This window comes from Urocitellus parryii, chromosome 9 (assembly GCF_045843805.1).
Source record: "Urocitellus parryii isolate mUroPar1 chromosome 9, mUroPar1.hap1, whole genome shotgun sequence".
NCBI classification, from domain to species: Eukaryota; Metazoa; Chordata; class Mammalia; order Rodentia; family Sciuridae; genus Urocitellus; species Urocitellus parryii.
The window spans coordinates 29,766,970-29,794,438 of record NC_135539.1 but is presented as its reverse complement, the minus strand read 5'-3'; the positions used below and the strand labels follow the sequence as shown (position 1 = coordinate 29,794,438).

Here is a 27,469-nt window from a genome sequence, read left to right as displayed (position 1 = left end):
GGACCCTTCAGAGGGGTGAGTGGTGTTGGTGAGAAGCTCTTGCGTTTTGCTGCTGCCTCCTGTATCTTCGGGAGCTTTCCTTACTATCATTTTACTGCACTGGTTGTAATAGGTGTGAAAATGTGTGAAAACCTCAGAAAAGCTGTACTGGTTCTGAACAGTGATCCGCTAGCTGTTTCTTGGCCACCCTAGACCGTGTAGATATCAAGAAGAGCACCTCTTTAATCTGTCACTCAACTTGCACTCTAGACATACCTTGAACACATTTCTGTGTTTAGCCAGTATAAATGCTGATGGTGGCTGGGGAGTAGAAAATATTACAAGTAAAGAGTGCTTTATTTGTTGTCTGACAAATTGTATGAATTTTTTAGTTGGTGTCCTGCAGTTCTTGTATTTGGGATTTTTTTTTAAACAGGTCCTTCCATTCTCTGTTATGGTTTATGAGTTTAAATTCTGTCATAGTCGTATATCTTGTTTTTTTTTATCTTTCTAGTGAAAAAAACTAAGAATTTACTTTATTCTCTGGTTATTTTAATTGATCTTCTCTTAATCATTTCTCTTTCTGTGAGTACTACTACTGGGGATCAGATTGTATCAATGTTTCAGACTTTAACTCCAGGCACACATTATTCTCTTACTTATATTTGAATGGTATGTAACTTCCTGAGCCATGCTGATTTTTCTCCACATAGAACAGTAGTTCCTCTGCCTACGAATATAATTTGATGCTTTTATTTGGAGAGACTGTTAAGAAGGGATTGTCTTTCACCCATCTCAGTACCTTATTCAGCTTCATTGCTTTCAAGTGAAAATTTTCCTTTAACTTCTAGTTCCTCCATCATTACTTGTGACAGTAAGCAATCTCTTATAATCTGTCTTTTACTCATGGAGGTAGAATACAGTTAGAGACAAAGAAAAATTTTAATTAGCCCTTTATGGTAGGGGAAAGGAGTGGTTTTATTTAAGGAGTACCATATTTCCTTATAGGGATAGTCACTCTCTATCAACTGATGAAGGCAGTGACTTTGAAGAAAGCCTGAGACGCAATGTGAGAAAGAGATCAGCAAAACGACCACTCAGAACACCACCAGTGAGTCTGTTTTGTTTTGGAACCTGATTTGGAAAGCAGCAAAAGAAAACCTAGAAGAGGCTCAGGTGATATAGTTAGTGAAAGGACCCAATTTGAAAGATTCTTAAGGGACAGAAATAGGAAGGAAAAAAAATTGAAGAGAAAAGAATAAAAGAGAGCATTAGGATTTGGAGGTACAGGAATAATGCTCACAGACTTTAAAAGGAGAAAAGGTTAGGAATAATAAACCACATGTGAAAAAATGAGTTCTTTTCAGATATGAGACAGTAATGCATATTCTGCTGTGAAATTGGCAGCTTAAGCCTACTTTGTTTTTTCCAATACTGGGGATTGAACCTAGGGGCACTTTACCACTGAGCTATACATCTCTAACCTGTTTTACTTTCTATTTCGAGATAGGGTTTCAATAAGTTGCCCAGACTGGTCTTGAACTTGGCAGTCATCATCTCTCAGCCTCTCAAGTAGCTGGGATTAAAGCACCTAGCTGGCTTAAATCTACTTAATGTGATAATGATGAGACTAAGTGCCAATACCACTCACTTTTTTATATTTCTGATCTTACTAGGTGGCAAAACATCCAAAGAAGGGGTCCCAAATGGTAGAAGGTAAAATCCAGAAAAAATCAGAACCACCAACCAGCGATCTCTTTGATTCTGTGAAAACCGCCAAAAGTGACATGCAGGTAAAGTAAAGAGTCTCATCTCTATTTTTTGATCCTCCCTCAGTCTTTGTAAGGTGGGAAGATAAGAACAGGTGTCTTCAAATTTGATTTGATATGGACATTTTAGTGAGTATGCATGTATCAAAAAAGATAATACCAGTCAGGCGTGGTGCACTCGCCTATAATCCCAGCAGCTCGGGAGGCTGAGGCTAGAAGATCTCAAGTTCAAAGCCAGCCTAAGCAACTCAGTGAGACCCTGTCTCTCAATAAAATACAAAAATAGGGCTGGGGATGTGGCTCAGTGGTCGAGTCCTCCTGAGTTCAATCCCTGGTACCAAAAAAAAAAAAAAAAAAAAAGACCATGAAGTTAGTTCTTGGAATGGTACATCCTTGAAGTGGTTTAAGAGAGATCTTGGATGACAAAGAATATTCTTTATGGAAAGGTATCACAGAACAAGAGGCAAAGAGAGCATTGGGTGAACTAGGAAGGAAGCCTGGATCTGGATATGGATGGCAGTTTATTCACACTTGTTAATTTTTTACCTCCACCTTGACAAATACATCTAATTACTTTTCACTCCCCACATCTTTTATCTGTTGCATATCTATTATCTAAAAGTGAATAAGGCATATATATGTAGATTTTAAAAAATGATCACCCTATCTCTAGCCCCCAGCTCAAAAAAATGAAACATTAATAGATCTGTAGAAGTCCATGGCATATCGTCTCTGCATCCTACTCTTCAGTTCCCTTACCACCCAGAGACAACCCCTATACTAAATTTTGTATTAATCTCCTATCTTTAATTATAGTATTACCACTAATGAATGTGTTCTTTAATTTATATAACTGAATCATTTTTTAGTCTTTGACATGTTTCAGTTCACATTTTTTAAAAATTTCATATCAATGTATAATATAGATTTTTTATCATTTCTAGAAAAGTATTTTAAATTTTCAAACATGGAGTTTTACTGGTTAGGTTTTGTTACTTGATTTCTAACTTTATTGCGTTGTTATCAGAAAATGCAGTCTTTGAAATTTATGGAGACTTAGCTTTGTGACCTAGCATTGTCAGCTCCCAAAACTGTTGGTACTTGAAAAGGATGAGTATTCTTCAGTTATTAAGTACTGTTCTCTTGAGTGAGATTGTATAAAATGTGTTAAATGTGATACTGTTTTGATATTTCTACTGTTGCCTTTTGGGTTTTGTTCTGTTCTGAATTTTTTGGGTCTCTGTGGTAAATCAGTTACAGAGAGAGATGCTTTAAAATCCATTAAGTTAACTTCTTCAGTTATCCCTTTTGTATTCATCCCTGTTTGCTTTAAATATTTTGACACTTTTTTATTTGGATATAGGTTTAGAATTGTTATAGCTTCCTAATAAATCAAACCTTTTGTTGTTATATACTGGCACTCTTTGGAAATATGTTTGGTCTGATATTAATATATCTTAACACTCCTTTAACTTTGGTTAGAATTTGCCTAGTATCTTTTTCTATCCTTTTAATTTTCCTATGTGTATTTGGGATCTGTCTTTTACATACATCATCCATTTGATTTTGTTCTTTGTTCATTTTGCTGATCTTTAAAGAATTTAGTCCATTAACGTTTATTGTTTTTGTTGACATTTAAATTAATTTCTACCAGTTTCTTGACCTTTACTGTATCTTTTCCATTTTTGTTTTCATTTTACTGGCTTTATTTTGATGTCTTTTACCAGGACTGTATACATTTTAAAACTAATTGTTCCTTCCAACTTATATGCAATTGTATATTCACAACAGTGTTGGGCTTTTCCAATATTGCCTCTTCCTCACTTTCTCACTTATTTTCTGGAATTCATTTTCTCACTTAATTTCTGGAATTCATCGTTAGAATTTCTCAGTCTCTTGCATCTCGTTTGCTATTTTGGGTGTTTTATTTAATTCAACTTTCAGTTCACACATCTCTTATTCTGCTGTGACCAATCCACTTTTTTTTTTTGGTGCTGGGGATTGAACCCAGGGCCTTGTGCATGCAAGGCATGCACTCTATCAACTGAGCTACATCCCCAGCCTGACAAATCCACTTTTTTTAATAAATATATTTATATTTTTTAGTTATAGTTGGACACAATACCTTTATTTATTTATTTTATGTGCTGAGGATTGAACCCAGGGCCTTGAACGAACTAGGCGAGCGCTCTACTGCTGAGCCACAACCCTTGTCCATCCACCCCCACCAATCCACTTTTAATCCATCCGTTGAAGATTTTTTTTTTTACATTATTAGAGTCGGAATCCAGGGCCTCAATGTGTCAGTGTGTGCTAGGCAAGCACTCTACCACTGAGCTACATCCCCAGCCCTTTTTATTTTATATTTTAGACAGGATCTCACTAACTTGATGAGACTGGTCTTGAACTTGCAATCCTCTTGCCTCAGCCCCCTAAGTATCTGGGATTATAGGAATGTCTGTTAAGTGTTAAATATTTTTCACTTATACCAAGTTTGTTTGGACCATTTTAAAATTCTGTCTTTCCTTCTGCTTTCAGGGTTCTCTTTTATTTTTATTTTATTTTATTTTTTTTATTTTTTTTTTTAAAAACGATACATTTGTTTATTTTTTTTAAGAGAGAGTGAGAGAGGAGAGAGAGAGAGAGAGAGAGAGAGAGAGAGAGAGATAATTTTTAATATTTATTTTTTAGTTCTCGGCGGACACAACATCTTTGTTGGTATGTGGTGCTGAGGATCGAACCCGGGCCGCACGCATGCCAGGCGAGCGCGCTACCGCTTGAGCCACATCCCCAGCCCTCTCTTTTATTTTTAAATCATAGTAATCATAATCTGTGATAACTTCAGTGTCTAAAGTCTTTGTGAATATAATCTGATGTCTGTTTTTTTCTAATTCTTTTTTTCAGTGTCCTGGGTTTTTTTTTTTAAATATGTTTTACTAGGTTTTGTGAAAATGATCCACTCATTTTTCCTGGAGCTCTATGTGTTGGAATTCTTTGGGGCATGGGTCAAAGGTGGGTTTTTAAGAGAAGAACCTGCATTTGCTTCTGGTAGTTGCCTTGAGGCACTCCATTATCACTTTCAATTAAGTTTTCTGATTAAGATTATTTTGATCATATAGGTTGAGTACATCTGGACATCAAATCCAGATATGAATTGTCAAATGACAGTTCATTTTTTTTTATCTCCACACCACACTAAGGTCATAACAAGCTAGTTTTCTTGGTGTCCCTGTCTGAACTATAGATTTATTTTCATTCTTGCTTTTGTGAGGCTGTGACTGCAGGACATAGCTTTATGTAGATACCTTCTCTCATACCACTCTTTGAAAGACATTAGACTCTGTCCCCTTTGCTGTGCACTCCAAACAGCCATCTGGACACAAAGTCAGGATCCCTAGGGTTTATTGAACCCCTCAGGGCAAAAGTCAACTTACTTGCCTCCTTGGATTGCTTACCTTCACCTCATTTGGAGCCTATATGGAATTCTACCTTTGGTTTTAGTTCAGCAATACATTTAAAAAGATGTCTGTATTATTTTTAATCAGAAATTTAGATGCTTTAGTTGGAAAGACCAAATAGGATTTCTGTTCTGTTATATTGCTATAAATAGAAATCATCCACTTTCCCCCCCCTCCAGTCTTTGGTGGATGAGTGGCTGGAGAGCTATAAGCAAGATGAGGAGGCAGGATTCCTGGAGCTTATTAACTTTTTCATCCGATCCTGTGGATGTAAAGGTGAGAAAACTCGTATTCCTTTCTCTTTCTGTTCCCACCCTTCTGCTCCTATGTTCTGAAACTCTTCATTTAAACAAGTAGGATTAGACATTTCCTAAATAAAGGAAGAAGCAAAACATATGGAGAGTTTCACTTATTTAACTATATTTTTGATAAGTATATAAGGAAAATGATTTAGTAGTGAACTGTGTTGGGTTTTTTTTCTTTTTTTTAAGATAGAGAGAAAGAGGAGAGAGAGAGAGAGAATTTTTTTTAATATTTATTTTTAGTTTTTGGCAGACACAACATCTTTGTTTGTATGTGGTGCTGAGGATCGAACCCGGGCCACACGCATGCCAGGTGAGCGCGCTACCGCTTGAGCCACATCCCCAGCCCAAACTGTGTTGGTTTTGAGGCAAGACCTTTTGGGGGAAAATAATCATCTTTATATGATAATAATGATGTTCACAAATTGAAAAGTAGACTATCAAATGCCTTTTAGTTGGGCTGGGGATGTGGCTCAAGCCAAAACACACTTGCCTGGCATGTGCGGGGCGCTGGGTTTGATCCTCAGCACCACATAAAAATAAAATAAAGATGTGTCCACTGAAATTGAAAAATAAATATTAAAATAATTCTCTCTCTTCTCTCTCTCTCAAAAAAATGCCTTCTAGTCTTTGTAGATAAGATAACCTCTTATTTTCTTACTTCTTCTCTCTTATTTTCTACTTCTTTCTTTCTTTTCTTACTTCTTCTTTCTTCCTTTTTTTTTAACTACTTCTTTTTTTCTGATTTTCTTACTTCTTAGTCATTCTAAGTAAGCCAGGTCTCCACATGCCATGGCTTAGTTATATTAGGGCAGATGGTATTGATCTGATTGTATTGTTAGAATCCATCATCTGGCCTAGTTTATTTCTTTGTTTTTTTTTTTTTTTTTTTTTTATTCATCTGGAGTCTTTTTTTAAACCATAGTTTTCCACTTGATTCCTTTGGGTTTTCTAGAGAGGTTTCCTCATAATGGATACACGGTTGAATGGTGTAAGTTTTAATTCTTCTAATTCCTTACCTGATTGAGCATATTTCAGTATGTTCCCTAGCTTATCTTCAGATGTTATCTGTAAATGATCACAGTGTCCTGTTATTTTCCTCTTAAGTACCTCATCTTTTCCATTCTTCAGGCACTGTGACCCCTGAGATGTTCAAGAAGATGTCCAATTCAGAGATCATCCGGCACCTAACAGAGCAGTTTAATGAGGTGGAGGAAGACAACCAGGATCCTCTTTCTCCTCTTATTTCAAAACACAATGCCTTTTACCCCCTTCTCTGATTCTGGGAAGTAGGGTAGCTTTTAGAAGGAAAGCTCAACTTCTTGAGACTCATATTATTTGATAAGCCTCTGGAGCTGGGAAGGATATCAGGAAATTAAGTATATTGGAGATTAGACTGTTATGCTATTGGCTTCATTATCCCCCTCCTAAAAAAAATTTTTCCATTCTTTTCATAATCCTTATCTAGGACTCAGGGGACTATCCCCTGGCAGCTCAAGGTCCATCCTGGAAGAAGTTCCAAGGAAGCTTCTGTGAATTTGTAAGAACATTGGTCTATCAGTGCCAGTACAGCCTCCTCTATGATGGCTTTCCCATGGACAACCTCATCTCCCTGCTCACGGGCCTCTCAGACTCCCAAGTTCGTGCCTTCCGCCACACTAGCACCCTGGCTGGTGAGCACTTCTTACTCTTGTGTATTCTTCTGGGGTTTGGTAGGACTGCTCCTCTCTTCTGTGGTTCTAAATCATCTTTCCCACCTGCATTTTAGTTTTTTGTTTGTTTGTTTTGTAGTATTGGGATTGAACCCAGGGGTGTTCTAACACTGAGCTGTATCCTCAGCCCTTTTTATTTCATTTTTTTGTTTTGAGACAGGGTCTCTCTGAGTTTCATAGCTCATCTCAAGTGCAGTCCTCTGGCTTCATCCTCCTGAGTTGCTGGGATTGCAGGAGTGTGCCACCACACGCTGCTTGTATCTTAGCTATACTTCAGTTGCATTGCAGCTTTTATGCCAAATCTCCATCCAGATTTTCACAAGTGGATACGTGAAAAGGGATAGATCACAGTAATAGTTTCCAACCTTAATATCTTTCTCTAAAGCTCACAATATGCTGAGGGTTAAAGTCCAAAAGAGGTAGCGAAAGTCCACTCTAGGGTAGGATAGGATGTCTTAGAACTTCGGGGTCACTCTGCTTCTCATTTTCTCTGACCGTTTTTTCTTCTCTTTATTTTTAAAAAATTTTTTTAGTTGTAGATGGATAGCATACCTTTCTTTTATTTATTTTTATGTGGCACTAAGGATTGAACCTAGTGTTAGGCAAGCACTCTGCCACTGAGCTACCGCCCCAGCCCCTTTTCCTTCTCTTTTAAATTTATATTCCCTCCTTTGACTTAAGTGATGATTTCTTTGTTGTTTTTCCTGACTCAAGCCATGAAGCTCATGACCTCCCTGGTAAGAGTTGCCCTCCAGTTGAGTCTACACAGAGACAACAACCAGCGACAGTATGAGGCTGAACGAAACAAGGGACCAGGGCAGAGAGCCCCTGAGCGGCTAGAGAGCCTGCTGGAGAAACGCAAAGAGGTGAGGAATGTCCCTGCTTCTTCCCTTCCTCTCTCCCAGCTTCCATCCGCTGCTGTTGCAGACTACTGTATCAGACCATGGCACTTCTGAAAGGCTGTTCAGCACAAACCCTAAGCAGCCTTTCAGATAGGGAATAACAGAGTCTGGCAACAGCTATACCACGCTCGTCCCATCAGAGATCATTGTGTGCTGTTCTTGTTTCTGAGTGTGGGCTCAAAAATCATGCCTAGTGAATTTAGAGTTCTCTATATTTCCATTTTTGTTCAGTTTCCATTTGTTTTCAGCATTGGAAATGTTTAAGTGCTCTATCTGCAAGGAGTTAAGTTGTGACTTTTATATTAAATGTAGAGGTCATAGTAGTACCTGTATAAGGACAAGGGAAGCCAAGTATTCAAGAAATGGAAATATAGCATTCCTTCTGTTCCAGTTAGGTACTAGCTTCATGGCCTTAATGTAACCTCTCAGTTTTCAGTTTTCTTTTCTTTAAAAAAGAGGATCATTCTGGGCTGGGATTGTAGCTCAGTGGTAGAGCACTTGCCTAGCATATGTGAGGCACTGTTCAATTCTCAGCACTGTATGTAAATAAATAAAGGAAAAAAATAAAGGTCCATGGACAACTAAAAAAATATGTAAAAAGGAATAATTCTACTTTTTTATGACTTTAAGTGAGATGAGAGTAAATTGACTAGCTTTATTTCCCTTTAAACTTAAGAAGATCACTGGAGAACATAAGCCCTAGTAATATCTTCTACACTGATTAAACTTCAAACATCTCTTTTTTCTGTGATGAAGTGAATACTGATTGTTTCCTCTCTACTCTCCATTAGTATCTAAGACTCCTCAACTTTGAGGTTAGCCAGACACATCATGTCTAACTGTACCGGTTGGCTTTCTCCAGCCCTCATAAAAGATGACTTCTGCAAAACTTTCTATTCCCTTATTCTCTTTTGCTGTTTTTCACTGTCGGGGTAGTCTTAAGGGCTTATGTATATTAATAGGTCTATCCAGAATCTTAAATTATGTATAGTAGTTTACCCTTATCTGCAGTTTTGCTTTCTGTTTTTTACCCACAGTCAACCAAGGTCCAAAAAAATATAAAGTATAATTATATATTTTGAGAGAGAAACCACATTCACATAAGTATCATTATAATTATTCTATTTTATTAATTGTTAATCTCTTACTCTGCCTAATATACAAGTTAAACTTTATCATAGCTGTGTGTATAGGACAACACAGTACAGGTTAAGCATCTCTAATCCAGAAATCCGAATTGTATAGTATTCATATTCCAAAACTTTTGCCAGTATGACACTCAAAAATTTTGCATTTTGGAATATTTCAGATTTTGGATTTTTGGATCATGTTTGCTCAACTAGTAAAGTCTATCCATACATTCCAAAATCTAGAAAACTTTAGAAACATTTTTGGTCCCAAGCACTTCAAATAGGGGATATTCAATCTGTGTATATAGGGTTTGGTGCTCTCTGCAGAGAGCACTGGGCATCCACTGGGCCTCTTGGAACATATCCCCTGTGGATAAGAGTAGACCACTGTACACTAGTGCAGATCTTTTTTTGTCTTTGGGTTCTTGCTTCATCAGTTATTATTCCTCCTTTTTGTCTTTAATTTTCCCCCCATATTGTTTTCTCATTTATAAATGTATATAGGCTCTTGAATCTGTCCTTTGAAGAACTCTGCTTCTCTGTGATTTATTTCTTTCCTCCTTTTTTAGGGTTGTATTTCCTTATTTTCTTCATGTCCACTTGACTGAATCCTTTTTGCTACTTAGTTCCTATCCCCATTTCTTTGAAAATTTTCTCTCCAAACCTCTGGTTTCCTGAATTGTATCACCAGTGCCTTTCCTCAATATCTCTCTCTCTCTCTTTTTTTTTTTTAAACAATTAGGAATGTGAAGAGAGAAGCTAGAGGATGGGAGAAAATCGTCCACTACTCTTTTTTTTTTTTTTAAAGAGAGAGTGAGAGAGGGGAGAGAGAGAGAGATAATTTTTAATATTTATTTTTTAGTTCTCGGCGGACACAACATCTTTGTTGGTATGTGGTGCTGAGGATCGAACCCGGGCCACACGCATGCCAGGGAGCGCGCTACGGCTTGAGCCACATCCCCAGCCCCTCCTCAATATCTCGTATCTAGACTTCTGTAGACTCTGGTACTCATTTATCATCTTTCTTTCAAGGACTTCCTTCCTTTTCCTTGAAATGTGAAAATTTTCAGACATTCAGAAAGATAAAGAGACACTGGCATACTGGATACCATATATGCATTATCTAGTTTAACAATATTTCACAGTATTTTATTCATTTGTTTGTGGGTTGTTGTTTTTTCTCATACAGTAAATTATAGACATTGATTCCTCAACCCTAAAGACTTAAGTATATTCTCTAAAAAGTAATGTATTATTGGGCTGGGGTTGTAGCTCAGCAGTAGAGCACTTGCCTGGAAAGTGCAAGGTGCTGGGTTATATCCTCAGCACCACATATGAATGAATGAATGAATGAAGGTATTGTGTCCGACTACAACTAAAAACTAAAAATAAAAAGTAATGTGTTATCACATAATCCAATACCATTTTCATATCCAAAAATTAATGATTCCCTAATATTTTTAATTCCAATTCATACTTAAATTTCCTACCCTTGTCCCCCCTAAATTCTTTTTACATCTGGTTAATTCAAGCCAGGGTCTTAAATGAGAAATTTGCATTGTATTTGGTGACTGGTGTTTCTTAGACCTTTTAAAATTTAATTTAACATTAGTCTTTCCCCATTTTCCCCCATATGTTGATTTATTGAAGAGGTGGGGGGTCAGTTGTCTCAAAGTTCCCTTTCTGCTTATAATTCTGCTTTTGATATCTGTCATTTACCTAATCCTAATTCAGTTGACGTTGGGGTGAGGGGCTGTCCTGGCATTGCAGGATGTTTAGCAGTATCTCTATCTTCTATCCCACCCCAGTTGTAACAAGTGAAATAATCTTAAAACACTGCTAAATGTCCTCTGGGAGACATAATTGCCCAGTTGAAAACCACATATCTAATCTGTTTTTTGCTAGTTCTTTTTCATTTATCAAACCATACCTAGTAAAGATACATTTTCTGAATTACTATTAATCAAAACATTCATAACTACCACTTAGAGCTTCTGAATAGCAAAAATAATCATATATAGAGGAGATAGTGTTTTATCAGACACAGAGAAACCTCTGAGGCATTAGTTGATTTTATTGCTTCCTCTAGAATTAAAAGATCTAAAAGGAAACTTAGGATACCAGGGGTTCACACTGTGTCCTGTGATAAATAGGAAATAGGTAGAAGTTATACTTTTGCAGCCTTAGGCTTTTGGGGTACAAGAAAGATTGATCTGTTCCTCCTTATCCTCCAGCTCCAAGAGCATCAAGAAGAGATTGAGGGGATGATGAATGCCATCTTCAGGGGTGTCTTTGTTCATCGGTACAGGTGAGCTAATGGGCTCCTCTCACTGAAGCAGCTGTTCCTTGGTTGTGGAGTCTGTAAGATTCCCAAAATATTTAGTTAGCCCCAGAAATAAGGCAGCTGGAATAAAAACTCTTTACAATGCATGTTTTAAATTAGTAAGATTCCGTTTATCCCACATACAAAGGATTTTGTAAGCTCTTCTGGGAGAGAAAATAAAAGGATAAGGCATTATTGAGTATTCTGGTCCAATGTTGCCCAAGGTCTGGCTCTGTCCCTGCCTGTTATCTTTTTGAGGTTGGAGACTTGGAAGGACAAGAGCAGAGAACCAGGGGCAACTTTTCTGAGGCATATGTGTGGCCCAGCAAGCCTTTTCCTAACTTACCCTATTGTTTGTACTGAGGGCAGGGAAGTTTTATACTGTTTAAAGACTGGTAGAATTAAATTAAACATTTGTAGTACTCTAAAAATTAATATTAAAGTATTTGTAGTACTTAAAAGTTTCTCACTTTATCTAGATTTCAGCTTCTGCTTCTCTAGAACCTTTCACCTGATTTAATCTTTTTATTTTTTAATTTTTTTTGTTGTAGTTGAACACAACATCTTTATTTTATTTATTTATGTTTATGTGGTGCTGAAGATCGAACCCAGGGCCTCACACGTTTGAGGCAAGCACTCTACTGCTGAGCCACAGACCCAGCTCCTGATTTAATCTTTTCTTGAAGTAGAATTAAAATATACACAGGTTAGCCAATAATTAAACGAAATTTCAAAATCAGTTTTAAAAGGGGATGTGGTGAGCAAGATGGTACATGCTGGTCAGTTATCTCATAGGTTAGTTACAGAAAGGAATTTACTTTTATATTTATTGTGTTTACGTTGGGAAGGAAATTGGAAAAACCATGGCACCTGGCATTCATCAAGAAAACAAATTCTTTATTCACACTGTATGCATATATGGAAATAGCCCATTGAATTCCATTAATATGTACAGTTAGTGTTAAGGAAAATAAAACAGTAAGACAAAAAAAATAGTTTGTGTGAGAGAGGGTTTTCTGATAGGATTGAAAGTGAGTTTGGAGAGAAGACTACAGAAGTCAGTTTATATCTCCATCTAGGGACATCCTTCCTGAGATCCGGGCTATCTGCATGGAGGAGATCGGGTGTTGGATGCAAAGCTACAGTACCTCTTTCCTCACTGACAGCTATTTAAAATACATTGGCTGGACCCTGCATGACAAGGTAGGAGTCACATCAGTCTCCATTTTCCTGTTCCCCTCATCATCTTCCCTGCCCAAGACACTTCAGCTTTTCTTGGTCCTGCCACTTAGACATTTCACCTGGTGAGCATTGATCAGCCCATCAAGGCACTGAACCTTGAAACTTCTCAGTACTAGGAAGCATAGGATAAGGTTGAAGAGAAAAAGACACATCCAGGTGTAGCAGGGAGAAAGACTCACTAAGAAAAAGCAAGAAAATTACTGATTGATTAGTAACTCACATGTGAGAGTGGTAGCTGTAGGATCCTTTTCATCACAATTGCTCAATTCTGAGATCCTTCTGTATTTTAAGAAGACAGCTGTTCATTTTCTCTTTCATCTCAGAATCCTCATCGTGAGGGCACCCAGGTCCAGAATGAGGACTCTGCAAGTCCTCATGTGGAGGTTCAGTAGGGGTGAGTGATCAGTCGTGTTTTCTTTCTCGTTTGTCTCTCCTCGACAGCACCGGGAAGTCCGTCTAAAGTGCCTGAAGGCTCTGAAAGGGCTGTACAGCAACCAAGAGCTGACATCACGCCTGGAGCTCTTCACTAGCCGCTTCAAGGTAAGATGGAGATACTGCTTCTGTGCTGGACTCTTTGCAGTGTATCCTGCTTTCCCACCTCATGTCTTTCTGTATCATTTGCTTTGATATTTTATTACCTATTCCAGCATCTGCTTCATCACCCTTTCTTTAGGAATCTCTCAAATTCTAGGAGATGTGATGTTTGGATTGGGTACAGTGAGATACTGAGCAATGTTCTTTTTCTGACAGGACCGGATGGTTTCCATGGTCATGGACAGAGAGTATGATGTGGCGGTGGAGGCTGTCAGGTTGCTAACCCTTATCCTGAAGTGAGTCGTGGGAATGTGTGAGGCAGCATGTCACAGACACCTTTGTAGCATCAGGCAGGCCCTTCCAGAGTCCTTGCCCCACCTGTCACAGGTTAACTCTTAGGTGCATGTTGAAAATAAGTCATTCTTGAGTTGGGATACCTTGAGAGGGGAAACTACCTGTCTTCTCTAATTTTCCATATTCCTCTATTTTCCACTTTTCATTTAAAAGTTCTTTGAGCCAGGCATGGTAGTGCATGCCTATAATCCCAGTGGTTTGGGAAACCAAGGTAGGAGGATTACAAGTTCAAAGCCAGCCTCAGCAACTTAGCAAGGACCTACGCAACTAGAGAGACCCTGTCAATAAATAAAAAGGGCTGGGGGTGTAGCTCAGTGGTAAAGCACTTCTGGGTTCAATCCCCGGACCAAAAAAATAAAAAGTATTCTGAGAGTCGTATTCTCATTGTTTTTGCTGGTTTTAGCCCTAAAATTGCCAGAGGACAACACCCAAATGCACTTTTCTCTTTTTTTTTTTTAAGAAAGAGAGAATTTTAATATTTATTTTTTAGTTTTCGGCAGACACAACATCTTTGTTTTGTATGTGGTCCTGAGAATCGAACCCGGGCCACATACATGCCAGGTGAGCGCACTACCACTTGAGCCACATCCCCAGCCCACACTTTTCTCTTGACAGGAACATGGAAGGAGTGCTGACCAGTGCAGACTGTGAGAGCATCTACCCAGTTGTATATGCCTCCAATCGTGCCCTGGCCTCTGCCGCAGGGGAATTTCTATACTGGAAGTGAGTGGGTCTCCTTGTGCATTTCTTTCACACCATCCTGTCATTTTTCTCACCGGCTGCCTAAGGACTCTCCATACCTATACAGGTCTCTCTTGACACCCCTTTTCCTCTTAATCCCCTGGGCTTCCCTTAGCTCTGCTCCTCTTTTCCATGCATCCTTTCCTTGGGCTGTTTCTTTCTCCATGGTGATTGCCATGTGCCTCACCTCCTCCTGTGCTGTGCCCTTTCCTTGTGCCCTCCCCTCCAGACTCTTCTATCCTGAGTGTGGGACAAAAGCAGGTGTTGGAAGAGAGCGACGCCGAAGTCCAAGTGCTCAGAGAACTTTCTTCCATCTTTTGCTGTCCTTCTTCGTGGAGAGTGAGGTGACACATGAAGGGAGAGTCAGAGTGTTGTGCAGAAACCTGAGTAGAGGACAGGGTGGGAAGGAGGGTGATGTTTATCAACAAATGCTTCCTGGCGCAGTTTTCCATCACATTGGTAACACCCTGTGCCCTCTTCACAGCTCCATGACCATGCTGCTTACTTAGTAGACAGCCTCTGGGACTGTGCAGGAACTCAGCTGAAGGATTGGGAGAGTATGACAAGCCTGCTGCTGCAGAAGGACCAGAGTACGTGCTGCCTGGTAGCCGGGGACAGGGACCTTGCATCTCAAGTGAAACTGGAAGAGACTGCTTGCCTGCTTTATAAAAAGCAGCAGTGGGCATGAGGTGGGAGTGGAATTTTAGATGGTGATTGGCTCATATGTCAATTCTGTTTTTGATCCTCCCACCAACCCAGACCTGGGCAATGTGCAGGAAAACACACTGATAGAAATCCTTGTGTCCAGTGCCCGGCAAGCTGCGGAGGGTCACCCGCCTGTGGGGCGGGTCATTGGGAGGAAGGTATGGCATGGGCCAAGTTGGGTTGGTCAGCAGTATTGAAGTCAGATATGTATTCTCTCTCAGTATTCTTAAGTCCTCGTTTAGGGCACTCCATCTGCCCCCAAAGGATTTTTTTTTCCAGCAAAAAGAAATCTGAAGGGAGCTGCTGAATTCTTTTCTCCTTCCTGGGCAGAAAAGATCATGGGGAGGAGGGATGCACAGACATACCCACTGCACCTGGCATTTCTCCACGTCTTTCACCCCAGAATGACTCTCATTCCAGGGCCTAACTGCTAAAGAACGCAAACTCCAAGCTGATGACAAAGTGAAACTGACTGAGCACCTCATTCCCCTGTTGCCCCAGCTCCTGGCCAAGGTAGAGCAGCCCCCATTCCGCACCAGGCACAAGTGGGTAAAAGGAAACAGCCTAGAGGAGGGATGGGAGAAGAGTTGGCAGCCCACGTGCGCCCTCTTTATCACCACAGTTCTCAGCCGATGCAGAGAAGGTCGCTCCCCTGCTCCAGCTTCTCAACTACTTTGACCTCAGCATCTACTGCACTCGGCGCTTGGAAAAGGTGAGGAGGTGGGAAGATCTGTTTCCTACACCTCACTGCCCACCTGCTAGGGCTGGAGGGGTCTACTCTCAACATCTTTACAGGAACCTGGGTTCCAGAAAAATCCAATAAGCCCTTCCTTTCTCTGGCATCTTTTCCTTGGAGTTCATTGCTTTCAGCCCTGTTTCTCACCTTCCCACCCATCTCCTCCTTTCTCCCTTTCAGCATCTGGAGCTGCTTTTGCAGCAACTCCAGGAGGTGGTGGTGAAGCACGCAGAGCCAGCAGTGCTTGAGGCTGGAGCACATGCCCTGTATCTGCTCTGTAAGCCTGAGTTCACTTTCTTCAGCCGGGTGGACTTTGCCCGCAGCCAACTAGTGGATTTGCTGACTGACCGTTTCCAGCAAGAGCTTGATGAGCTGCTGCAGGTAGGAGCTGAGGCTGAATGGCGGGACACACCAAATGAGGGGGAGAGGGCCCCAAGACCGGGAGCATGGATGGATGAGTTCTTGGGAAAATCCTGCTGTGGACCTTCTCTCTCCCTCAGTCGTCGTTCTTGGATGAGGATGAGGTATACAGTCTAGCGGCCGCTCTGAAGCGGCTCTCTGCCTTCTACAAGTGAGTAGCTTCCCTCCTGCTCCCTCACATTTCTGTGTCTGTGGAATTCATTCCTTTGATTCTGCTCCAGCATAATGTTTCCATCTCTCTTCACAAAGTGCTCATGACCTGACTCGCTGGGAGCTCTACGAGCCATGCTATGGACTCCTCCGGAAGGCCGTAGACACTGGAGAGGTTCCTCACCAGGCAGGTAGACAGGCTGGAGATGTGGAAGCAGGAGAGGCATTCTTAAGGATTATTCTGGGTTGCCACCTCTCCCAGGCAGGCCCAGTCACAGAGTATAAAGTGGGCACACAGAGGAAGATCTGGTGGGGCTGCCCCCTCCATCCTCTTTTGAAAGGTGGACCAGGCTTCAGTTCCTGGAAACTGTCATTCTCTCCAGTTTTCTAGGAGTCAAGAAGACTGAGGGATTCTAGGAGACCGTGAGTGATATTTTTGCATAGAATAGCTGCCTTTGGAGTCTGTTTTAAATATCAGTTTATCTCCACCAGAAAAGGGTTTCCTTTTCTCTCTCCTCCACGCTGGGTCTGAGCCCATCAGCCTGCCCATCTCTCCCTCCTCGACTGCCTCCCCTTCACCATCGCTCTTCGTTCTCCTGCAAAAGCTCATTTGTCTGACATTTCATGGTTACAGGTGGTCCTTCCAGCCTTGACTCTTGTCTATTTTTCCATTCTCTGGACACTAACCCACATTTCAGGGCCAGATGCTTCCCAGGTGAGTGTGGGTCTGAGCAGGGACTAGGACGGAGGAGCCATGTTGTCTTGCTCCTTGTAAGCCATTATCTCTGCAGAAGCAGGTGCTGGATCTTAAGAGCAGAATGGTGGCCTTCTGTGAACTCTGCCAGAGCTGCCTCTCAGATGTGGATCCGGAGATCCAGGAGCAGGTGAGCATTTCCTCTAGAGGGAGGAGGAGGCGAGTGTTGGGGTCTGAGGAGTTAAGCTGGCTTTGTAATTCCAGTCTTACAACAATTCTGTTTTTTAATGATCCTCTTTTTTTTTTTTACCAACAGGCTTTTGTCTTATTAAGTGATATGCTTCTCATCTTCAGCCCTCAGATGATTTTAGGGGGGCGGGATTTCCTGAGACCCCTCATCTTTTTTCCAGAAGCTTCTCTCCAATCTGAGCTAGCAAGCTTCCTCATGGACCATGTCTTCCTCCAACCTGGAGACCTGGGCAGTGGTACAGGGACTCTGTGCTTGGGGCTCAGGAGGGTTTGGGGCTGGGCCTGGCTCAGTGATTCAGGGTGGGAGATGTAAGTGTGTGATTGCATTCTGCCTTTGATGGGCAGGACATTCCCAGGATGATCATGTACAGATAGAGCAGCTGCACCAGCGGCGCCGACTCTTGGCCGGGTTCTGCAAGCTGTTGCTCTATGGGGTTCTAGAGCTGGATGCAGCCTCAGATGTTTTCAAACACTACAATAAGGTATAGTGAGACCCCACAGCCACAAAGAACAGGAGACCATGTTGAACAAAGCCATGACTTGAGACACTATGACATCTCAGAAATAAAGAGGGATGGATTTGATGGGATCAGGCTTAAAAAGGGAAAGTAGGAGGGAATGGCAGAGGAGTTTAGAATAAAGAAAAAAAGTGGGGTCTGGGGTTGTGGCTCAACAGTACAGCGTACGCCACATAAAAACAAATAAACAAAGGTATTGTGTATAACTAAAAAATAAATATTTTTTTAAAAAAGAAACCAAAGTGACTCAATAGTAAATAATTATGGAGAAAAGGCTATTAAGACATTCAGTAGAGGGGAAATAGCTGCTTCTTCCCATCTAGAAATCTTTTTTCTCCAACCCACTCCTCTGAACGGGGTAATATAAAAAGGAAAAAAAAAAAGAATGGGGGAAGGATCAGTGCTCACTACATACCTAGATGTCTCAACCCACCATTGTATTAATTTCTGTTTACTGAGCACCTCCTATGTACCTGCCATTCCAGGCACTGAGGGCACAGCAGTGAACAAAAAAGACAAAAGTCCTGTTCCCTGGGGCTTCCTTTTTAGTGGGAATACATGTGGAGACTTCAGTGCTAAGCAAGAATGGGCACTGGCAGGCCTCTTCCTCCTCTTCACCAAGAATTGGGCTCCAACAGTTTATCCCTGATGTGTTTTTTTTCTTTTACCTAAACCCTGATTTCTTTTGGGCTCTGCACCTGTTGGTTAGAGATCAGGTCTAATTTGAGTTATTTTATGCTTAGATTCAACAAAACAGAGTGTTTTCCTGTGGTCAAACATAACGTTCTCCATTTCTTCTCATGCAGTTCTACAATGACTATGGTGACATCATCAAGGAAACATTAACTAGAGCAAGGCAGATTGATCGAAGTCATTGTTCCCGAATCCTACTGCTGAGCCTGAAGCAGGTGTTGCTTCTCTCCAGAGGACCTCACACCTCTGGCATGCCTTCCTGTAGTTCCCCACCTCTTTGTCTACCTTCAGAGAAAGCAAGACATTAAGAAAAGGCCCCTTCCTATTTTGAGTCTTTACACAACAGGCTCCTTCACACCTAGTAGATCCTTAGAAAATGTGCTTCTAACTAACCTGAAACTTTCCATCTCCAACCCATAGAAATCAACTATCAGCACCTAGAGCAGCAAAGATGAGGTGATAGGGAATCCCTAATTATTTTTTTCATTCTGTTCTCTTGCAGCCTTCTTCAGTTACTGTAGATGTCTTTGTTAGAAGGGCTAAAGCTCTGTCTGCTGTAGAGTGTCAGGGATCAGGGCAGTGTCCTGGGGGCAGAAAGAGTAAAATTAGGAGATGGCATCCCAAGCCCTTGGGAATTTCTGAGGAGAAAGGAATGTTGTGCTTTTCTAGTGCTGCCCTGTTTTTCCCTCTCCCAACACACCATGTCTCTTGGACACAGCTATACACAGAACTGCTACAGGAACAGGGGCCTCAGGGCCTGAGTGAGTTGCCAGCTTTCATTGAGATGAGGGATCTGGCCCGGAGATTTGCCTTGAGCTTTGGACCCCAGCAGCTGCACAATCGAGACCTGGTAGTCATGTTGCACAAGTGAGGAAGTGCTGGGTTAGAGGCTGGGTACAGAGAAGGCTGAGAATGTGGCCCTGGATGGGGAGGGTAGGCCATGAAGAAGCCGTAGTAAGGTTGTTGGTGGGCATGTTCTCAGAGATGAGTGGGGATGGGAAGGGCACACTTGGATGAGATATCTCAGCCCTGGGAGGGAAGTGGGAAGGGCCTGTCTTACTAAAACAGTTCTGCCCAATCAAGGGAAGGCATCAAGTTCTCCTTGTCTGAACTTCCTCCTCCTGGTTCCTCGAGTGAACCCCCAAATCTGGCATTCCTGGAGCTCCTTTCAGAATTCTCCCCCCGCCTCTTCCACCAGGATAAGCAGCTGCTGTAAGTTAGAGGGTGGGTGAGCAGAGATGTGGATGCAGAAAGGCTTGGGCAAGGGCAGCCCACCCCAGCCTTTCCACTCCACCCCTCCTTCAGACTGTCTTACCTGGAAAAGTGTCTGCAGCGTGTCTCCCAGGCACCTGGCCATCAGTGGGGTCCAGTCACTACCTACTGCCACTCCCTCAGCCCTGTAGAGAGTGCAGCAGAGGCCAGCCCTCAGGGTCATCCCCGCTCCAAGAAAAGGCGCATCGAAGGTACAGTGCTAAGGCTGGGCATCGGGTACTTAGCACTGCAGTTCTTTTTTTTTTTTTAATCTTTATTTTGTTTTATTTATTTTCATGTGGTGTTGAGGATCAAACCCAGTGCCTCACATGTGTGAGGCAAGCCCTCTGCCACTGAACCCCAGCCCAGCACTGCAGTTCTGGTTGCTGCTGCTTGGATAATCAGGAAATGGTCTTTGGTCTCCTTCAAACCTTTTTTGTCAAATATTTCATCAAGCATCTGGTCACAGCTTGACCTGCTAGTAGTGTGTTTTCTAGCATACATTTTAAAGTGTGACTTTTTAAATATTAACAGCTTTATTGAAATATAATTCACATACCATAAAATTTACCCTTTTAAATTGTACACGTCAATGGTTTTTAATATGTTCATCAAGTTGTGCAGCTATCACCACTATTTAATTTTAGGACATTTTCATTATTCTAGAAAAAATGGTGACCTATAGCAGTCACTCTTCTCCCCATCCTCCCAGTCTTACACAATATCACTAATCTTCTCCCTGTCTCTGAATTTGCCTGTTCTGGGCACCTTATCTAAATGGAATCATACTGTATGTAGCCTTAGGTATCTGCCTTCTTTCACTTAGCATGTTTTCAGGGTTCATCTGTGCTTTTTCATGTATCAGTACCTTCTTTTTTGTGACAGAACAAGAGTCCGTTGTATGGGTTCACTTTATTTATTTATCTGTTGATTGACATCTGAATATCTTTTTTTTTTTTACTGTTACATGTGATGCTGTTAAACATTGATGTACAGGTTTTTGGGTGGACATATTTTCTTAGTTCTCCTGAGATGTACCTGGGAGTGGAAATGCTGGGTTATATGGTAACTTGCATTTAAGTTTTTGATGAACTGCTGAACTGTTTTCCAAAGTACCTATGCCATTTTACAGTCCCATGAACAATATTTGGGATTTCAATTTCTTCACTTTTTCTCTGATACTGGTCTTTTTAAATTTTATTCATCTCCTAATGACTCTAAGGTTGTATCTCATAGTTTAAATTTGCATTTCTCTGACTACTGATATTGAGCTTCTTGTATGCACTTATTAACAATTGATCTTCTTTGGAAAAATGTCTGTTTAGATCCTTTGGGAGGCTCTTTGTTTGTTTTTTGAGGTGCTAGGAAGCAAACCCAGGGTCTTGTACATACAAGGCAGCCCTCTGTCATTGAGCCACATCTCCAACCCCTTTTGCTCATTCTTCAAGTGAGTTGTTTGTTTTGTTATTGTTGGGTTGTAGGAGTTTTTATATGTTCCAGATATAAGATCTTCTTTTGAAGTATAGGATTGTTGGGTTGTAGGAGTTTTTATATGTTCCAGAAATAAGATCTTCTTTTGAAGTATAGGATTGTTGGGTTGTAGGAGTTTTTATATGTTCCAGATATAAGATCTTCTTTTGAAGTATAGGATATGCAGTAATTTTCTTGAATTCCATGGGTGTTTTTTTCACATTATTAATAGTGTCCTAAGTTCAGAATTTTGATGAAATACACTTAATCTATTTTGCATTTGCATTTGGTATCATATCATAAGGAATCATTGCCTAATCAAAATATTATTTTTGTTTTTTCTTCCTTTTTCCTATTTACTTTTTGTTTTTCCTTTTAGCTCTTAATCTGTGCTCCATTTTTTAAAAATCATTTTTTAGTTATAGATGGACAGAATGCCTTTATTTTGTTTGTTAATTTTTATGTGGTGCTAAGGATGGAACCCAGTGCCTCACACGTGCTAGGTAAGCCCTCTGCCCCTGTCCTCCATTTTTTTAAAAATGTTTCTTTAATTGTCAGTGGACCTTTTATTTATTTATATGTGGTGCTGAGAATCGAACCTGTGCCTCATGCATGCTAGGCAAGCACTTCACCACTGAGCCACAACCTGAGCCCCTGTACTCCATTTTGAGTTAATTTTTGTATATTGTGTGAGATAGGGTGTGATTTCTTTTTATTATTTTTTTGCTTTGGGGGGCGGGGTAGGAGTTTTTGCAGTGGGATCTTGCTGTGTTATTCAGCCTGCCCCCTCACATCCCAAATGGCTGGGACTGTAAGTGTCCACCATTGCACCCCAGTTTTAATGTCTTCTGTATACCACCTGAAATTATATTTTACACCATTAGGAAACTCTACTTTTATCATTTAACTAATAAACATTAAGGGCCTACTATACTCAACACAGTGTCTTGTGTATAGTAGGCCCTTAACGTAACTTCCATCTAATCAGAAAGAGGAAATACATTTCAGAAAAAATCTGAATTATGAATACTCGCCAATGAATAACTGCCTGAGGGTTTGTACAAATGAATGCTATAGAATCCAGAGAAGGAAAGTATCCTTTTGTTTAGTTGGTCTATAAAAGGTTTACCAAGAGGGTAGAATTTAAGCTGGAGCTTTAAAAATGAGTAAGAATTATATAAGACAGAGGAAAAATGTGGTCATGAGGGGCTAGCGGAACAGCACGTACACAGACAACATAGAACGATGTATGTTGGCCAAAGCATAGATGTTTCAGTAGGTTTGTGTAAAGCAGAAGGTCTGCAAAGGTGAGACAAAATTGAAAAGACTGGTTCTGCTGTTCAGTGGGTGGATTCTGAGCACCGTGTGGTGAGAATACAGCAGTAAACACAGACAAATAGTGATAAAAATGCTGTGGCAAAAAAGCAGGAAGGTGAGGGAATGCCTGAGGAGGCACAGGAAGGAGAAGGCCTCCCAGAGAACATGAATGTTGAGCAAAAACCTGGAAGAGGTGCTACAAGATGCACTAGGGCACATTAATTTGTTAATTAATGTTGTAACAAACATTAGTTGTTTGAGCATTCAGCAGTGTATGAGGGGGGCAACACCAAGACAGGCATATCAGGAACTCCACTTACTAAGGTTCCCAAAGGTGTTTGCTGAAATAAGAGGAAGGAAAGTATGGGACTAGTTAAAGTAGAAAATCTAGTTAGAGGTTAGTGGGTGGTTTCTTACTGGTTAAGCTTAAGTTTTGATCTCCTAAATTATGCACATTTACTCTGAATTGGGTTCTGATTTGCCTATGTGGAAATCCAAGGCACTGGAACTGTCTCCATCTAATGGCCTCCCAATTCATTTTTTTTTTTTTTTTTAGCAGAAGTGAAGGAGGGTTCCTAAAGTATATCAAAATAATAGGGAGCAGCCAGTCCAAAGGCCATGAAAGGGAATGCTCCCGGTGTGTTCAAGGAATAGCAGAGAAGACCACTATGGCTAGAATGCAGAGTATATAGGATTTTCAACCAAAGAAGTCACAGGAGCCTAGGGGGGTATATGGCAGACTAAGGACTTTGGTATTTACTTTGAGTGCATCAGGAAACCACTGGAAGAACATATGGTCTGTGTCTACCAGGGACCCTTAACTGATGGTAGAGGGGCAAGCAAGAAGAAAGAAGGCTGTTGGAAAAGTTGCCCCACGTGAGGAGAGTGCCCAGACCAGGGGGTGGGGGAGGCGGCGAGGAGTGATGGGTTCTGGAAGTATTACTAAGGAATATCTGATAGAATTCCCTGACAAGTTAGATGTTGGATATAAAATAAAAAGGGGAGTTGGGAGTGACTCCAAGGACTGGGAAGGATGGAATTGATGTCCTCTGAGCAAGAGAACACTGTGAATGGAGCAGTTTGAGGGGAAACGTCAGGACTTTGGTGAGTCTAAGTGCAGATGTGTGGCAGACAGTTGGAGTTCAAGGGAGGGCTAACAGCTGGGGTCAGTTGGAAGTCGGCAGAGACTAGGTGATATTTATAGGCATGAACCTGAAGGACTAAGGAAACGAGTGAAATGGAGAAGAGTAGAAACCTTTATACCATAAGTAGGTTGGGGAGCTTAGGAGGATCTGCAGGAAGGCCCAAAGTTTCCTCTCTGAGTACAGGTTCATGGATGTGGCTCTATTTTCTACAGCCCTTCAAGTGAACCAGTGGCAGCTCACATTGAGTTGTTAAGTTTCAGTGTACAAAGTTGGCTGTGGAGGAGAGTAAGTGGGGGCGGGTGGACATTTATCATTGACATTGACATTAATGTCCATTGTCTGGAAATTTAAAAAAGCATCACCTGAGTTTTCTCAGGCAATGAAAACCTCTGGTAAGATCTGTCCGTCATCTGCAGTCTTCATGGGAGGGGTCCTCCACTCAGCCTTTCTGTCAGAACTACACTGATATTGTAGTCATATCTATTTCCATGTATGTGTTTGTGTCTGTCTGTCCATCTCCCCCCCATCCTCCTCCCGCCTGCTCGTCGCCACCCCCCTTTCTTCAGGCTTTCAGAAAATCTTTTTTTTTTTTAAGAGAGAAGAGAGGGGGAGAGAGAGAGAATTTTTTAATATTTATTTTTCAGTTTTCGGTGGACACAACATCTTTATTTTTATGTGGTGCTGAGGATCGAACCCAGCGCCCCGTGCATGCCAGGCGAGCGCACTACCACTTGAGCCACATCCCCAGCCCCAGAAAATCTTGTCTCCCATTTTCCTATTCCTCCCTGACCCTCACACATCCACTCTGGCCTCTGATCCCAAACTCTGTTGCCATTTTAAGCTCTTTCTGACCACAGAAATCTGGAACGAAAAGGATCTCAAATGATCTTTGTTGCTTAACTTGGGCCTCTCAATCTTGGCAGACCCAACCCTCTCCCACATTCATCTTGATGAGTTAACTGTTTATCTATGAAATGTACATTTATATCTTTCCATCTTGTTTTTCTAAGCTGTGTAGTAAGCTTTTCTTGGACAAAGCATAGATACAACCCTACAAGCTTTATACTTTCACACAAAGGACAGCGGGACTCTGTTCATTTTTGAGATGAAACAGAATGAATCATAATAGGTTTTCCATTCTCTTCCTAACTTTCCCTTATTAAATCCTGGGCAGGTCTTGAGAAAGTGAAACAGCCTCACAGAGAGGATGTCTCCTCATCCCAGGAAGAGAACCTGCAACTGCCTAGCCTCTTGCACACACCCATCCTCACCTCCACCACTGTGAAGAGCAGGCCTCTGCTGGAGGAGCTGGGAGAGATGGAAGAAGGCAGCTCAGCATCAGACTTCACCCACGAGTGAGCCAGGGGAGCATCAGGCTGGCTGCTTTTTAGAGTTTCTGTGTGTCCCCCCTCAGGTTGCCCTCCACTTGACACCTTGGGTGCTTCTCTAAGGCTTGTCCTTTTATTTTCTTTTTAACTTTAAAATGTATCCCCCTATACTCTTAAGCTTTTCTCCCCTTTGATGCCAGCCACCCAGCCTCCTTGTTTTACCCTTTACTTTTATCCTGTCACTGATCCTGCTTCATTCTTGACAGCCGGCCCCTCTCAGGCCCCCAAAGGTCAAGGTTCTTGGGTACACAGTATTTCCAGACTCCGCACAATCCTTCAGGCCTTGATCATGGCAACCAGCTAACTCGGTGAGCTTTCCTCATCCAATTCCGTCTTTGCTTCACATCTGTCACCCACTCTGAGGGGATTCTCATCTTGGCCAGTGTTTTTCTGCCAGTTCTTTTTGGACTTGCCTTAACCCCACAATACTTCCTTCCAGCATAGTGTGAAAGCCCAGAACTTAAAGAACTGCTTCCACCGAAGCAGGGATGAGAACCCGGAGCCTCACTTCTTGGGTGCCTTTGAGAAATTCTCAGGGGCCCTTAAAGAACAGTTTGAAAACCCCCTCTCTCTGTCACTGTTGTCAGACTCAGCCTTATGGAAGAGGATGAAGAAGAAGAGCTAGAAATTCTGGATGAATCAAGTGAAGAATGGCAGGATATTGACAAGGTGAGTGAACCCAGCCTTCCCCTCCTCCAGAACTGCAGGCCAGTCAGTGGGAGGAGCACAGGGATTCTCTTCTTGGTCCTGTGGATACCTTTGGCTCTGAATTTTGCTTAGGACTTTCTGAAAGAAACATTGAGAAAAGAAAGGAAAGATTATTACTGCAGACTGCTTCTATTAAAGAAATAAGGAGCCAGGCTTGGTGGTGCATGCCTGTAATAACGTCTGCTCTGGAGCCTGAGGCAGTAGGATTGCAAGTTCAAGGCCAGCCTCAGCAATTTAGCAAGACCCTGACTCAAAGTTTAAACAAAATGTATCCTAGTAGCAGAGTGGGTTAAAAATGGCAAAAAGGGTTGGAATAGCACTTCCCTTTCTGTCCCCAAATAAGTATTATTGCCTCTGAACCTTCTAAGAATTGGAAGGAGCCCTAGAGCCAGGGTGGAAGGTCATCAGGCTACCCTTGCAGCCCATTTGGTAATTCTCCCTGACACAGCCACACCCCTCCTCCCTCCTCTGCTAAGAGGTCTGTCCCATCCCTGTCCTTCCACAGTCCCTTCTCTGCCCTGGCCACTCAATTCCCCAGGAGAAGTGTTCCAGTCTAGTGTGAAAGATCTGGGAGCTCAAGGGACCTGAGCACCAGCCCTCAGTTCCATGGCAAGTTAGTTTGTTGCCCCCTCTCAGCCTCCATTTCCTCAGTTACACAAACTACAAAGTACAAGCACCTTGTAGAGAACAAAGGGCTGTGTCTTAGTTCAGGCTACCCTAACAGATCACCATAGACTGGTGGCTTCTAGACAGCATTTATTTCTCATAGCTCTGGAGGCTGGAAGTCAAAGCTCAGGTTAATGAGCACAGTGGTTTCTGGTGAAACTACTGGTGTCCTCACGTGGGAGAAGGAGCAAGCTAGCTTTCCAGCTGCTGCTTCTAATAAAGGCACTACGTGCATCACAAGGGCTCCCAAAGGCATTTACCTCCTCATACCTAGAACTGTGGGTTATAGATTTGAGGGGGACATCATCCCAGACTAAGCCATGTGTGTCTTCTGCTGTCATTCTCTTGCTCTCTCCTCTGGGGAAGGGAAAGAACAGAATAGTAGAGGAGAGCAGGGGAAAGGAGGCTGTTCATGCTCAGAGGAGAACCCAGGCAGTGACACTCCATACCAAAGACCAGCAAGCAAGGTCTCTTTCAGAGGCTTCCATTCTCTGGTTCCAAAGCTGAAGGCTCTTAAGGGGCTCAGTAGGCCAGGAGAGAAGGCACTTCTGTCATGCCTGGTGTGTGGTCCCTTGTGCTGTCCTTTTGAGGCTGAAAAAGGAGCTGGTTCCACATGATGGGTAGGAATGGGGAAAGTCCTTTCTGACTTTTGATCCCATTTCCTCTAGCAACCTGGGGACCACTCTTCCTCCAGTGAGCCCGGGCTGGACCTCTTAGACACTACAGAGCTGAACATTGAGGTAGGTATACCCAGAGCAGAGCTGGTATGCCCTCGAGCAGCACTTTGGCTGTCTCTGGAGCTTTAGGAGGGGAAGTTAGAATTTTTAGCTGAGGATGCAGCCTTCTGGTTGCACTTTGGTCTGTTGCTGTGACTTCACGTGTCCTTTTATCCTTCTCCTTACAGGATTTCTGA

At 41.8% G+C, this 27,469-nt stretch overlaps 1 protein-coding gene across 1 annotated transcript; it reads left to right on the top strand.

Moving 5' to 3' along the window:
• The first annotated feature begins 1,670 nt into the window (after nt 1-1,670).
• Nucleotides 1,671-27,469, top strand: Stag3 (STAG3 cohesin complex component). Its single transcript, XM_077802895.1, has 31 exons — nt 1,671-1,772; nt 5,386-5,482; nt 6,640-6,716; nt 6,977-7,181; nt 7,935-8,086; nt 11,487-11,560; nt 12,655-12,778; nt 13,259-13,357; nt 13,568-13,647; nt 14,321-14,428; nt 14,676-14,790; nt 14,931-15,036; nt 15,206-15,309; nt 15,572-15,664; nt 15,774-15,863; nt 16,068-16,268; nt 16,388-16,458; nt 16,557-16,644; nt 17,092-17,172; nt 17,249-17,341; nt 17,468-17,636; nt 17,746-17,882; nt 18,725-18,826; nt 19,330-19,478; nt 19,695-19,823; nt 19,917-20,074; nt 24,969-25,149; nt 25,389-25,490; nt 25,770-25,851; nt 27,225-27,296; nt 27,461-27,469. Exons 1-31 carry the CDS (start codon nt 1,686-1,688, stop codon nt 27,467-27,469), a joined length of 3,435 nt encoding a protein of 1,144 aa, XP_077659021.1. The 5' UTR covers nt 1,671-1,685.